The 14,921-nt window shown below is 41.3% G+C and overlaps 1 protein-coding gene across 2 annotated transcripts in view; it reads left to right on the top strand.

The window, feature by feature from the left end:
• Positions 1-14,921, top strand: part of PIGN (phosphatidylinositol glycan anchor biosynthesis, class N) — a 111,241-nt gene that overhangs the window by 76,645 nt on the left and 19,675 nt on the right. For both annotated transcript variants that reach the window (XM_010585984.1, XM_010585985.1), the window contains exons 19-21: positions 232-343; positions 6,372-6,480; positions 12,786-12,888. In XM_010585984.1, the coding sequence (XP_010584286.1) occupies positions 232-343; positions 6,372-6,480; positions 12,786-12,888 (324 nt within the window). The remainder of the gene's footprint in view (positions 1-231; positions 344-6,371; positions 6,481-12,785; positions 12,889-14,921) is intronic.

Below are 14,921 nucleotides of genomic sequence, written 5' to 3'. Positions count from 1 at the left end.
AAACCCCACCCCCCACCCCCCCCAAAACAACCAAAAAAAATCCCCAAACCACACTTGCTTCTGGATTGGACTTTGTTTCTCTAAAGTTGGATGTTTAAGTTTCCTTAATGTATTAAGTCTTGATACTGTATTGAATTATTTCATCTTGGTGAAGAACACTTCTATGAAAATTTCCTGAGCCTTTTTATGATATTTCCTGGGATTTTATTGTTCTCTTGTTTGTTTTTACAGAATAGGAACTGGTTTGCTGACTCTCTTGATCTCTTGCTTCTCATTGGTATCTCTTTGTAAAAACAAAAATAAGTACAGAAATAACGAAGATCTGAAAGTACATTTTTATCAGGTCAGTTGCTACTTTTCAGTAATTCTGAATGTTAGAGGGTTTTTACATGCAAATTTTTATGTACTTTCTAGGAATGTGTTCCTACCAAGGGTTCAATTTTCAAGAAGAAAATTATTGTTCCTAAGACTTTTCCACTTGAATATTTCAAGGGGACCATGTGCTCATGGTAATATGCATTTTTAAATATCATAATGCTGTGTTCCCAAAAAGCTTATCCTGTGCATATTTATGTGTATTGATATATAGATGTGCATACACATTTTGATGCTCTACTCAGAGTTTGATGGTTTGTCCTGCCTTCAGTCTGTGTATGTAACTTCCAGCGACCTTGCAGGAATTGCACATGCACACTGAGAACAGGCTTGCTGGTTCAGGGGCTTCTTTCCAGCTTCTGGCTGTTGAATAACAAAGTGAGACTGATACTGAGCTGGTTTTTTGTTGGTTAAATCTTCTTTCAGGTGAAAGATGAGATTTTTTTTTCTTTATAGCTTCATGAAATAGGTAGATCTTTTCATAGTAGGTACTAATTAAGTTCTAGAGAGCCTTTAAGATTCTAACAATACCTTGTATGTCTGCTGTCCTCTTTTGTTTTTTAGAACTTATTACAGGATAATGGTTTTATTTCAGGACCAGCTTTATTGGTTATGACTTACATGCTGGAGTTTCTTACTGAGCTAAGCAATGCATTCATTATATGACTGATTTAGGTACGGAGCTTAAATTGGTTAAAAGGAGGAGGGGAAAGAATAATGAATGCTTAAGATGCCTTTACCTGAGCACGCACACGTGTGTAATGTGCTGGTGGTTTCTCTTAACTTTTCCAGCTGAACTGTGGAAAAGAGGTATCAGTTCCGTTCTTAAGCATTTAGGACAGATATTTTCAGTATATACTTAGCAGTGGATTTCTCACTGGAATGCCTGAAAACAAATTGTACTGGATGGAGGAGTGAGAGGACAGCTGGGTGGGCATCTGGCAGCTGGCTGACATCAACTTGCCACATAACTGCTGCAGCATCTCATGTGGTGTGACTTCGTGGAGAAGCTCACAAATGATGATGATGATGATGATGAAATAGATCTGTAGTCAAAAAGTAATGCCAGACTATTCTTGAGCCAACTTTAGAGAATCGGGAAATTCACTCACAGAGCCCTGGGATACTTAATTAGATTAAAATGTTCTGCCTCCTTGTTCAGGGAGTAACATCTTTGTTTTTCTCCCAACCTTGGAGAATATCATAAAGCTCCTCAAATTGTTCCTTTATCAGAGGATGTTTTACAGTAGTGACATTTAATTACTAGTATCTGTTAGATTTTTATTTCAAAAGCTTACTTGGGAATGGAAAACATGGGATCCACCATTCACACTGAGGGTAAGGAAAGGATTGGGAGGGGAGATTATTCAGACTTAGAGGGGGAAAAGGACATTACAGAGGCATTACCCATTTCTAAGTAATTAACTTGTTTTGAGGTTAGGTTGCATGTAGTTGCTTTGAAATGGACAGCAATATGAAAGAAAAACATTTGCCAGAAGACTAGTATTTCTAGGCGATTAATTTCCCTTGTTCTCCTTTTACATTTTCTTTTGAGTTGTTGTTGGGGACAGGGAAGGGGGTAATCTTCAAAAATGGTGGTTTGGAGCATTTTGAACTCCCAGGCAGTTTTAATGGTGCGATGAATCCTCTAGTCAGATGCAACAGACCTATTTTGCAATGACAGGCTGTGATCACCTCACTGACATTCATATACATAACCACACATGATCAGGTTCCTGCTTTGCATCTGACAAGGGGTTTCTTATAAGTAGTTTTGGCAGCTCCCCCATATGTGGTTTTGGAGGCAGTCACTGAAGGTTATGCTTTCCTCTGATAACATTGTTCCTTCCTAGACAGGAAACTAAGATTGATTGATGTTTCTTCATTTTGGGGAATGAGAAGATAGATTAATTTGCTACAGGTCTGTCTTCTTTGTGTGCCATTTTCCTCCAAGTATAGACTGAAGTGGAAGGGAAAATACTGCATCCCTTCCTCGTACTCTTTATGGTTTGTCTTGGGGGTTCCCTTAGCCCCTCTGCTAACATCTGTTGTAGGTTCAGCTCTGACTAAAAGCTTTTAAATTACACAATGGAGAAGGAATAGCTGGTGTTTCTAGTGTTTTTCCTTTTAGCAAAAAGTCTACTGATCTGACCAAACTTCTCTGATCAGAGTCCCCTGACTTTTTTTTTTTATAATCTTTTTCTTCTTTGTTTTTGGTAGTGTCTGTGTGCAAGAACCCTCTTAAGTCTTTTGTTTTGCCTCACCTCAAATTTTTGCATCTGCTCATTTGGGATGAGATGCATTTTCATACAAGAAATAAGGAAATATTTCCCAAAGGCTCAGGTAGTTCTTATTTGCCTGAGTTGTTCTTCACAAGTTATTTTAGAATTGCATCTGAATAAAGACACTTCCCTTTTCAGTTCTCTTCCTATTTCAGTCAGAGAAAGAGAGGGATTCATAGAATCATAGAATCATTTAGGTTGGAAAAGACCTGTAAGATCATCGAGTCCAACCGTCAACCCAACACCACCAGGCCCACTAAAGTATGTCCTGAATTGCCATGTCTACGTGTTTTTTGAACACCTCCAGGGATGGTCACTCCACCACTTCGCTGGACAGCCTGTTCCAATGCCTGACAACCCTTTCAGTAAAGAAATTTTTTTCTAATATCCAATCTAAACCTCCCCTGGTGCAACGTGAGGCCATTTCCTCTCAGCATAGCCTAGGCTTTTTGTTGTGCTTATGATGAACTTTTTTTCTCTTCTGAAGACAGCTTTCTTCTTTCTTGCCCAAGTGAGCTTCCTTTTCCATCTGGGAATTAACCTGTAGTGAAGATATCATGCCTGGTAAGGAACAAAGCTTGTACCATTACATTAATTGCTCTTCTTTTGGCCAAAAAGAAACCTGAGTTGGCAGAGACCATCAGAGTAGGCAAAAAAATGGCCAGTTTGTGTGTAGACCTCCACAGAAAAGGTAATTCTCTCCTATCCAGTCCTGAACTATGTATTTTTGTGTTGGTTTCTCCGTGGATGGGACAGAGTGTACACCTTAGCAAATGAGTATGAACTACATACCTGTATGGATCTGAGAGGCCATTTACAGGCTGCTCATTTATTGGTGGTACACTGGTTTTTGTAGCTACACGCTATAGATTTCCAACATGGGTATTAGCCTTAAAGAAACAAAAAAGTCCTAGACAGCCAAATAGCATGATCAAAAGATTTTTCAGCAAAAGTGTATAAATAAAGACATTTTAAAAAGTAAAAATGCAAGATTGAGTAGCTTCATATGGTTACATTTGTGTTACAAAAACTTCAGTTATGTTTAAACCTAATTTTGAAGTTTTGATACGTGTCACTGTTTGCTTGAAGCAGAAGATAATAATTACACCCTCACAGTTTTTGAAAATTGCCAAGAGTTTCTCAAGTTTTCTCTTGATATCATTAAAACAGGAATAACATTTTTCTTGCTGAATTTTGATTGCTATGGCAAGGAGAGAATCGTCTTTTGGTTAATGCTACTTTTGTCTTCTACCGAGGTGGGTGTCAGTCTCTTCTCCCAAGTAGCAAGTGATAGGACAAGAGGAAACTGCCTCAAGTTGCACCAGGGAGGGTTTAGATTGGATATTAGGAAATACTTCTTCACTGAAAGGGTTACCAAGCATTGGAACAGGCTGCCCAGGGAAGTGGTTGAGTCACCATCCCTGGAGGTATTTAAAAGACGTGTAGATGTGGCTCTTAGGGACATGGTTTAGTGGTGGACTTGGCAGTGTTAGGTTTACAGTTGGACTCGATGATGTTAAAGATCTTTTCCAACCTAAATTATTCTATGATTCTATGATCTTTGAGAAGTCATTAAGGCTTCAGAAATGGTGAAAACAGGAGTTATTTATAATCCATCAGCTAGACTGCTGCAGTGCTTACTGTACAACTTAATTTTTTTTGCTGGAGAGAACACCAGTTTCTCTTTGGCAGCAGTTTCATAGGTGAAGTCCAGGGTTTTTTTTCCACTACGGAAAACACTGCTATTTTCATTGTTTGATAATGTTGGGCCAAGTTATTATTTCTAGGAGGCTTGAACTTCATGTGGGTCCAAGATGGTCAGGTTTTTAATTTTCTCCTCTAAATTAGGAGGAGAAATAAACAGTAGTAATCTATGTCATATCAGTGGAATAAGGGGACAGGAGGAGTGTTTTCAACCAGCCTTTTAAAGTATCCAGCTGATGGTGCTGGTTCTCCTAACACTTTCTCTATGGGTTATCATGTTAAATGCTTCAGAGAGCTCCCAGCCAGAGCTGCTGGCAGAGAGGTGTTGGGACTGCAGATGTCACCCCTGATTTCTTTCTAGCTGTGACCTGTGGATGAGTGTTTCTCAGAGGCCAGCTGTTAATTCTTTCAAGAATAATCTCTGAACTTTAAAGAAAGTTGTGAAGGGGGAAAGAAGACAGATTCTTAGCTGGAGACCTCAGTCTGCATCTCCAAGTTGCTTCTGCTCTGTTCCACAGTCCTGGAGATGTTGGTGAAAGCTGAAAGCAGTTTAAACATTACTTAAACTGCAAACACAGGAGTCTCAAAAGCAGATGCTGAGCCCTTCCCTGGATGCTGGCATAGATCTAGCAGCAGTAAGTTGGGTTTACTAACCTGCCCAGGTCATCACAAGTCTTCCACGGCACAAGATACATTACAGGAGATGACACAAAGTGAGTGCAAGTGACTTCACCAGTGGCTAGGGGATAGCAGAGGGATTACCAGAGCTCATGATGCTAAAAGAAGTTGAAAAAATATATCAAAGGGGAGACATCTGGCCTGAATACCACAAAAGCATCCCAAATAAACATCAGAGGTCTAAAGGGGCCAATTCCCTGAGCTTTTGGAGGCTTAATGCTTTGGCCTAGCTTATTGATGTCACACAGAAGTACAAGTTACGTGTTCTTGTGGCCTGAAATTAAATAGAAGCAGCAGATACTGAGCACCTGTGAAACCGGGCCAAAAAAGGATGCTGACTGCTAAGTGTATCCTCTGGGCAGGTACCAGTAGGTATCACTGCATCTGGCAGGGGAATGGCAGCTATGGCAGTAAAAAGTGATGGATGTGAACACTATGTAGTTGTTTTGCACTAAAAAAAGCCACAACAGCAATTATACCTTGTAATGCAGTTTTAAAGCACATGTTTGCAAAGTACCATGCATGCTTGATTTGCCTTTTAGTGGAACTGCAGAGTTCTGAATAAATAGCAGCAATTGAAAACTGAGCTCAAGCATTTTCTTGGATGATTGTCATCTTTCAAAAATAGCTGACTGATGGGGTAATTTTCCTAAGGTTTTTCGCGTCTACTTGATGACTGAATGGTGTCTCTTGAATTAGTCAAGAAAAAGAAACCCTCTTCAGCTTCACTGCTTCTCCAAGGCAGAGGGCTCTGCTTGAGATGGTTCAGACAATTTCATTTGAACAGTCTGCTAAGATTGCAGCTTCTTTCCATCTCTTAAAATCCACCTCCAATCTGCTCTGCTGCTGCTGTCTCTTCTTACAGGACCTGTGCTGCCCATGCAAAACTCTTGCTTTAACTAGCCTTCCCCTGCACCCTGTACCTGATCCTGCAGCAAAGCCAGAGGTTGTGCTAGTTCTTTGTGGTTGCTGTTTGAGGACAAGTGCTTCTTGAAAAACTGAGGGCGTATGTTTTCTGTGGTTTACATGAGTGTTTAAGTAACCAATCTTGACAGAAAGCTTATCATGTCAAATCAGTGATCCAGGGCACTTGTTTAAACTATTTTAAGATAGTACAAATAGATAATAATAATAATTTAAAAAAAAGTTGTTTTAAAAAGCATAAATTGTAAAAAGCTAGAAATACTTGACACTACATATCAGACTTCCTGTTGTTACATTGATTCAGAGGATGTGTTTATGCAACTCTAAAGCATATTTACATATTTAGTATGGGATGGCAGAGATACATAGATTAATTATGTGTTTTATTATCTGATTTCTTCTTTCTAGATGTTGAGTATTGCACTTTCAACATATGTTGTGAGCAGTACCCATGAGAGTCTTAAGAACAAACAGGGATTGCCTATATTGAATCAAATTATTAGCTGGATGACTCTAGGTAAGAACATCTTCCCTCTCAAACTTGTATGCGTTTGAGGTTGGGTGGAGGGCGGTGACATTTTTCTACATCTTACTTTTGTGCATATTCCTTTATTTGACTCCTAATAGTTCCTCCATGTGTTCACTATTCTTTCCCAAGTGAGGTTTTTTGAGGAATGTTAGTCTTCTAAAATATTACTCATTTGTACATTTGTAATACAATGCAAACAACTTTGATTTACAAGTAGCTTTATCTTTTGTTTTGAATATTCTGAATATCTTGAAGACCTGTTTTAGGAATATGATGGTATAAATTCCCTTTCTGTGTCACTTGGAGCCATATAAGGGTGATCTGAGATGTTCTGCAAGCAATCCAGTTAAGCATAGGAAAGTGAGGAAAGGTTGTTGCTGAATTTCAATAGAAACTTGAAGTTGCAGCTGATGATGGAGACCCTTGGGGTGTGGAAGTGCTTTTCAGAGCTGCCTTGCAAAATAAGTGTGAACTAAGGATGCTAATGTATGTTTGATATCTGTTAGAACCTAATTATTAAAGAAAAAAACGATTTACAAGTCCATGGATTTTTCACCACTCTAAAATTAAAATGCCGGTGCCAGCAATAGGTGCCCAGAGCCTGGAGAGGGATCACAGGTCAGCAGGAGAGCACCTGAAGAGCAGCACAAAGGAATTCCAGCCACTCCAGCCAGTAAGTCAGCTTCATCAGGAGGCCCACTTAAATACCTCTAGCATGGGGAATAAACAAGAAGAGTTAGAGATACACGCATGCCTGCAGGGCTGTGCTCTTACTGGCATCAAGGAGATGAGGGGGTGTCTCCGTCTGTCAAAGACCAGCTGGAGTGCATGGAGCTCCACCTGGGGACGGGTAAGGAGCCAACCGAGAGCTTATGGGTCAGGATTAAAGGGAGAGCAGGGACAGGTGACATCATAGTGGGGGTCTGCTACAGGCCACCTGACCAGGAAGACCAAGCGGATGAGGCCCTCTATATACAGATAGAAGCAGCCTCACATTCATAAGCCCTGGTCCTCATGGGGGACTTGAGCCATCCCAATATCTGTTGGAGGGACAACACAGCAGGGTATAAGCAATGCAGGAGGTTCCTGGAATGCGTTACGACAACTCCAAGTGATGGAGAAACCAATGAGGAGAGGTGCTATGCTGGACCTTCTCACCAACAAGGAGGCAGTGGTGAGGAATGTGAAGTTCAAGGGCAGCCTTGGCTGCAGTGACCGTGAAATGGTGGAGTTCAAGCTCACCCCTTAGGGCAGTGAAAGAGTGCACAGCACGCTTGCTACCCTGGACTTCAGGAGAGCAGACTTTAGGGCCTCTTCAGGGTTCTGCTTGGTAGAATACCATAGGATAAAGCCCTGGAGGGTAGAGGGGCCCAAGAAAGCTGGTTAATATTCAAGGATCACCTCCTCCAGGCTCAGGAGCCATGCATCCCAACAAAGAGGAAGTCAGGCAAAAAGGGCAGGATGCCTGCATGTATGAACAAGGAGCTCTTGGACAAACTCAAACACAGAAAGGAAGCCTGCAGAGGGTGGAAGCAAGGACAGGTAGCTTGGAAGGAATACAGAGAAATTGTCTGAGCAGCCAGGGATCAGGTTAGGAAAGCTAAAGGCCTGATAGAATTAAATCTGGCCAGGGACGTCAAGGGCAGCAAGAAAAGCTTCTGTAGGTACATCAGTGATAAAAGGGAGACTAGGGAAAATGTGGGCCCTCTCTGGAAGGAAACAGGAGACCTGGTTACCCAGGATATGGAGAAGGCTGAGGTACTCAATGACTTTTTTTGCCTCAGTCTTGACTGACAAGTGCTCTAGCCACACCGCCCAAGACGCAGAAAGCAAAGGCAGGGACTGGGAGAATGAAGAACCGCCCACAGTAGGAGGAGATGAGGTTCAAGACCATCTAAGGAACCTGAAGGTGCACAAGTCCATGGGACCAGATGAGATGTATCTGCAGGTCCTCAGGGAACTGGCAGATGAAGTTGCTAAGCCACTCTCCATCATATTTGAGAAGTTGTGGCAGTCCAGGGAAGTTCCCACTGACTGCAAAAGTGGAAACATAACCCCCATTTTTAAAAAGGGAAAAAAGGAAGACCCAGGGAACTACAAGCCAGTTAGTCTCCCCTCTATGCCCGGCAAGATCATGGAGCAGGTCCTCCTGGAAACTATGCTAAGGCGTATGAAAAATGAGGAGGTAATCAGTGACAACCAACATGGCTTCATTAAGGGCAAATCATGCCTGACAAATTTGGTGGCTTTTTACGACAGGGTTACAGCATTGGTGGATAAGGGAAGAGCAACTGATGTTATCTGCCTGGACTTGTGCAAAGCATTTGACACTGTCCCACATGACATCCTTGTCTCTAAATTGGAGAGACATGGATCTGATGGATGGACCACTCAGTGAATAAGGAATTGGCTGGATGGTCACACTCAGAGTTGCGGGCAATGGCTTGATGTCCAAGTAGAGACCAGTGATGAGTGACGTTCCTCAGGGGTCGGTATTGGGGCCAGCACTGCTTAACATCTTTGTTGGCAGCATGGACAGTGGGGTTGAGTGCGCCCTCAGCAAGTTTGCTGACAACACCAAGCTGTGTCATGCGGTCAACATTCTGGAGGGAAGAGATGCCATCCAGAGCGACCTTGACAGTCTGGAGAGATGGGCCTGTGTGTGAACCTCATGAAGTTCTACAAGGCCAAGTGCAAGGTCCTGCACATGAGTCAGGGCAATCCCAAGCACAAATACAGGCTGGGCAGAGAATGGATTGAGAGCAGCCCTGAGGAGAAGAACTTGGGGATGTTGGTTGATGAGAAGCTCAGCATGACCTGGCAATGTGTGTTTGAAGCCCAGAAAGCTGGCCGTATCCTGGGCTGCATCAAAAGAAACATGACTAGCAGGTCGAGGGAGGCAATTCTCCCCATCTATTCCGCTCTTATGAGACCCCACCTGGAGTACTGCATTCAGCTCTGGGACCCCCAACATAGAAAGGACATGGACCTGTTGGAGTGAGTCCAGAGGAGGGCCATGAAGATGATCAGAGGGCTGGAGACAGGCTGAGAGAGTTAGGGTTGTTCAGCCTGGAGAAGAGAAGGCTCCAGGGAGACCTTATAGCAGCCTTCCAGTACCTGAAGGTGGCCTACAAGAAAGCTGGAGAGGGACTTTTTACAAGGGCATGTAGTGATAGGACAAGGGGTAATGGCTTTAAACTGAAAGAGGGTAGATTCAGATTAGATGTGAGGAAGAAGTTCCTCACTGTGAGGGTGGTGAGGCACTGGAACAGGTTGCCTGGAGATGCTGTGGATGTCCCATCCCTGGAAGTGTTCAAGGCCAGGTTGGATGGGGCTTTGAGCAGCCTGGTCTAGTGGAAGGTGTCCCTGCCCATGGCAGGGGGGTTGGAACTAGGTGATCTTTAAGGTCCCTTCCAGCCCAAACCATTCTATGAAATCAATTCAAAATTAATACAAATGATTGTGATCAGTGTGTATGTGAGCAAGGCTCTCTTTGTAATGTAGTTTTCTTTGGAGCATTTTCCTTTCCATCATGCTTTCCTAACTCTTTGTAACCTGCTAAGCTAAGTGGGGATCTCTGCGTGGATGAATTCCTTGCAGTCGTAAAGTCTATGAAATCAATGATGTCCTGCTTGGCTTACTGGAGCAGGAATTGAGGGTAAAGGTTATCTTTCCTATGTAAGGGTGAGAGAAAAACATTTTTCATCTAGGAGATGATTTGGGCAGAGAGGTCTAGAGTTATGAGGAAAAAGTATATCAGAAATTCTCTTTGCTGTGGGTGATGTTTCTATGATAAAAATAAAGCTAGCAGTGAAGTAAACTGTATGTACCCAAAAAGTCTACTTGCTACCATGGTAGTATTGAATATTTTAGCAAAGTCTTTCAGACTGGAAGTAATCATTTTAAGTGAATATGATATACAAGGTAGGAGCTTTATGTACTTACTGAAGCTGCTCTACATAATTAAACACAGAACTAAGCAGGTAAAAAGCTAAGGCATCCAACAACGTATCCTCAGTGCTCCTGTTGGAGAGAAATGCCTTGTCACTACCATAACCACAACTAGCACCTGCCTTGTCACTAGTATGTACCACAAATATGGCACCATAAGAATAAAGATACCAAGGTCTACTGTAGCTTTTCCAAGGTTGGTGGCATTACAGCTGGTCAAACTCCTCTTCATCTTTTTGCTTAGTTGCGGAAAAATGGCACTGTTACTTACTGAACTCTCATTTTGCACCTCTGTGTGTATTTATATAACCAGAAACACAGTTACCAGTGTTTATTCATAATAACATTGCTAGGATTATTATTATCATGTCGGTAGGATAATGAAACTTGTGAAGTTTTCTGGAAAATTGTTCCTCCCTCCCCAGCTATTCATTCTGATTAATATGAGGCCTACCTTGTTTAAAGTTTTAATTTAGGCCTAAAATTATTTTTTTGAAGAAAGACTGTTTTTTGGAGAATCAGGCAAATGAATTAGTGATGGGTGGGTTCCTGCAGGCCTGCGTCTAGCTGGCTTTAGCTGTTACACTGTATGGTTTGTGCAGTGTACATTAACCACAAACATAGAGGTAAAACCAGGAGGCATAAAGTTAATCCAGCTGCTTCCCATGTTCTTCAGAACTGTCTTTATGTTAGCAGATATTTCTAAATGAATGTATATTATGTTTTAAAGTTTTCGTCAGTGGAAATCTATCATAGCAACTTGCCAAATTTTGAGGAATTTGGCATGGCTACTGTCTGCAGGGGACATGTACAGAGATTTGTATAGGTCAGAAACCTGTAGGTCTTTTGATGGTTAACATCTGATGTGTCATATCAGAGATGAAAGGGGAAGGCTAATTATTACCTACCAGCCACTCATCTGTTCTCATCTATGATTGCGCTCAGAGTGATACACATCTGATGTGTTGAGTGTCATTCAAAGAGGCCAGTTGCCGTGCTGAATTTCTTTGCAGCTGTTCTGACTTGCAGTGAAGTCCCTGGAGTTCCTCCTTGAGTTGGGCCTTCTTTAAATATAGAAAGCTACAAGTGATGCTGAAAGGCTGGAGCACCCCTGAAATGAACTCACTCTAATTGTAGCAGTGGCCAAGGCAGAAAGGCAGGAAATAAAATATACTGACCCCCACGTTTTAGAAACAGCCTCATCTTTATTTCGTTGATATGTTTACTATAAATACTAATGTATACTATGATAATAAGTGTCAGCGAGCACTTTCCATATATTATAGTTTTATTTCTGTTCCTTAATAGAGTGATAATTAATTATGACTTACTGTTTATGCAGTCTTTGAGTGATTCAGTAATGTGAAGGCGCTGTATCACAATGAAGAATCACACCAATGTTATTTGTCAGCACGCTTCTTCATAAACACATAAAACTTTCATATTAAAAAATCAGGTTTAAAGATTAAATCACAGCAATGCTTTTCCTTCTCTCTTTCCTTGCTTCAAGCACTGGCCACTTTTCCTTTACTCTTCTTTGTCTTTACTTGCTTTTCTAGTAGCCCATTTCCTTTCTTCCCAGTTTTCCTCACCTCCTGTAAACTGTTGGGCCCTGTCCTCACCTGCAGAAGTTTCCCAGCTAGAGGGGTGTCTTTAGGGGTGGCACAGACTCTTCTAAGCAGGGCTGACTGGGCAGTTGAGCAGTGGACTGCACTAAGGAGCAACATGCAAGTCTTAAAATCGCACATCTGCATTAGAGAAATGCATTGCAAGTTGAAAGCAAGGGCATGACAGATCGATCCCCTGTAGTTCCTTAAATATTCCTGTTTTAAAACTTTCAAGTACAGAAACTACCAACTTATTAGCTTCTCTATCTTTACTACCAGTATTTTCAGTTGCACCTCAAAATGTGGCAGGTTTCCTAATCTAATCCAGTGGAGCAGTGGCTCTGTAACCACAATCTTGGAGCTGCCAGAGGTCCTTGGGGCCATGGTAAGTGGTTCTCAGAGTAGTATTAAACAGCCAAGTTTGAGCGTTTTTTTTGGGTAGTGCTTCTGCATCATCTTAAGGACTTATTAACATCAGTTTGTGAGAAATTCTAAAAGCTGTGAGGTAGAAAGACAGGGAATTAAAATTATAGAGAACTAAAATTACTTTTGATAAATATTAAGCATTCCAAACATTGTTTTTTCTTTAGCAAAAGTAACTTCTGAAAATAGAAAGGCATGTATGACCAGTATTGAATTTCTGTACATAAAGTGTCAAGATTTGGAGAATGTTATCATGTTACCGAGAATGAAATGTTCTGCGTGTAGTGACTGGTGGATCTCTCTCTATTGCAGTTTCTTCCTCGGTGTTGCCGTTGCTGAGCCCCACATTTCTCTTTCAGCGACTGTTCAGCATATTGCTCTCCCTGATGTCCACCTACCTGCTCCTCAGCACAGGGTACTTCTATCTTACTCTGTTTGGATTGGTCTTACATATGAAAATCAAGGGCTAAATGTGAAACTGCTGAATCTCATGAACATTTCTGTTAAAGGTGTAATGTGTGCTTCCAGCTGTAGTCTCACCATTTATCTCCTTGTTTAGTTTCCTAAACAAAATTTCAGGGGAACTTCCATATTCCTCCTTGTATTATCAACACTGTTTTGTTGACATTCCTTTCGGCTAGACCAAGCAGTGGCTGGAAGGGTATGTATTCAAACAATCTTGCACCAAAATAAGTCTGGTTTAGTTTATGTCTTTTGTTGTTTTGGCATGTGCTTTTCTGCTTGCAAACAAAAGGCAACTTCTTTCCCGTTGCTCAGCACTGGTGTCTAGTTATGGCTTAAATGACGTGTGACAGGAAACAGGTAGCCCTAAAATGAGGGAAAATTTTATTCAGAGAGATTTTCATGGAAGTAATTTTTTTTCAAAGAGATGCTAGTCCCCATAAAGAGTTGGGCTTGCTTCTTTTTTGATAAGACAGCTCTGCAGAGCTTGTAAATGAAGAAAACACTTTGTCAGCCAACCCTTTTTTTCCAGACTCAGTAGCTCTTAAGAGCATAATTAATGGGGAGTATAGGAACCATTCTTTCTGCCTCCCTCCCACTTATCCTCTGGATTTAATTACACTGGAAAATTAAGTGGAATAAAATATCTTGCAGCAGACATTTTGCAATAGCTGCCTCTTGTGGATACTCTCATTTTAGATGAAGCATCTCTCTTTTTTAATCTCCTGCCTCCCCTTCCTCCCACTTCCCTGTTAAGATTTTGATCCTATCTTACTCCTGTCCGCACGCACACTCTTACGCTCAACCTTCTTAGCCTGTCCTGGTTACTGGATAAAGCATGGATGTTGTTCTCTCTGAGGCTGGTAACCTCCGTATTTTGGCCCTGCACCAGACCACTTAAACACTGACAGCTCTCTGCTGTCTTCCTACAATGTTCAAATAGCCCAACAAATTTTGGAACAATTCTTTTTAAAAAATAAAAATAAAAAACAAAACCCCAAAACAACCAATCATAGCAAAAACAAGGCACTCAGTGCCAAACGTATCCAGTGTTTCTCTCCTCAGTGTTCTGTTATGTCATGTAATGATAACTCAGTGCATTGCCCAGCTAATTACACCACCTTTCTAGGTGCAGTTAAGTGCAAGTATTGAAGAGCATGGTCACGTACAACCAGTTGTCACCAACTCAGTTGAAGACATTCAATTTGTAGGCAAGTGTAGACCATTGTGAGGATTGTAGGTACCTTTCTTACTGACAACCCAACCATTGTCTTCATGTTTAACTGCTTGTCATTCTGATAATTAAAGCAGAAATGTCTAACCAAATTTTTTTGTTCCAGTTTGAAACTGCTTTGTAGTTATGCTAGTGGGGAGGCACAACAATACCAAGATTAACTGCAATGATATTCTTATTTTTAGACAAATAAGTGTGTGTCCAAGGAGGAAAAAAAGGAAAAAAATTACAGTCTTGTCAGTATTAGTGCCACAGTCAGTGTCAGTATTATAGTTTTATCCTGAAAGAAAAAAAAAAAAAATCTGAGAGGCACCATGAAGTGCAACTGAGATGTAAAGGGCAAGGAGAAACTAGGATTATCCAATGACAGTCTACATCCCTAAGTTATCTGGGGGTTTTAATCTTCACATAAGTACACTCATAGTTTGCTATGTTTGAGTGCTATAGGAGCCAGAAGTAATCTTCTGAGATTGGGGTTGTAGCTAGAACAGCTTAACGGCCTTGGTTAGAGCATGACTTGATGCTGCTATTGGGATGGATTGGTATATAGTAAAGAAAAGGACATTTCACTTCAGTGAAATGTAATGCTTTTTTATTATACAGATGTGTCTCTCCTTGGAACTGGACTGAGATGACCAGAATGAGTTTGTGTGATTAAGACCTAAAGAGACAAAATCTTTAGTTGCTGTCTAGGTTGGACTGTAACCCCTCAGTTCCAAATAGTTCTCATTAGAAAATTTTCCATTTTGCAG

Source organism: Haliaeetus leucocephalus, unplaced genomic scaffold, assembly GCF_000737465.1.
Source record: "Haliaeetus leucocephalus isolate CR32 unplaced genomic scaffold, Haliaeetus_leucocephalus-4.0 Scaffold137, whole genome shotgun sequence".
NCBI classification, from domain to species: domain Eukaryota; kingdom Metazoa; phylum Chordata; class Aves; order Accipitriformes; family Accipitridae; genus Haliaeetus; species Haliaeetus leucocephalus.
The sequence above is the reverse complement of the archived record's forward strand: the minus strand, read 5'-3'. Positions and strand labels throughout refer to the sequence as shown.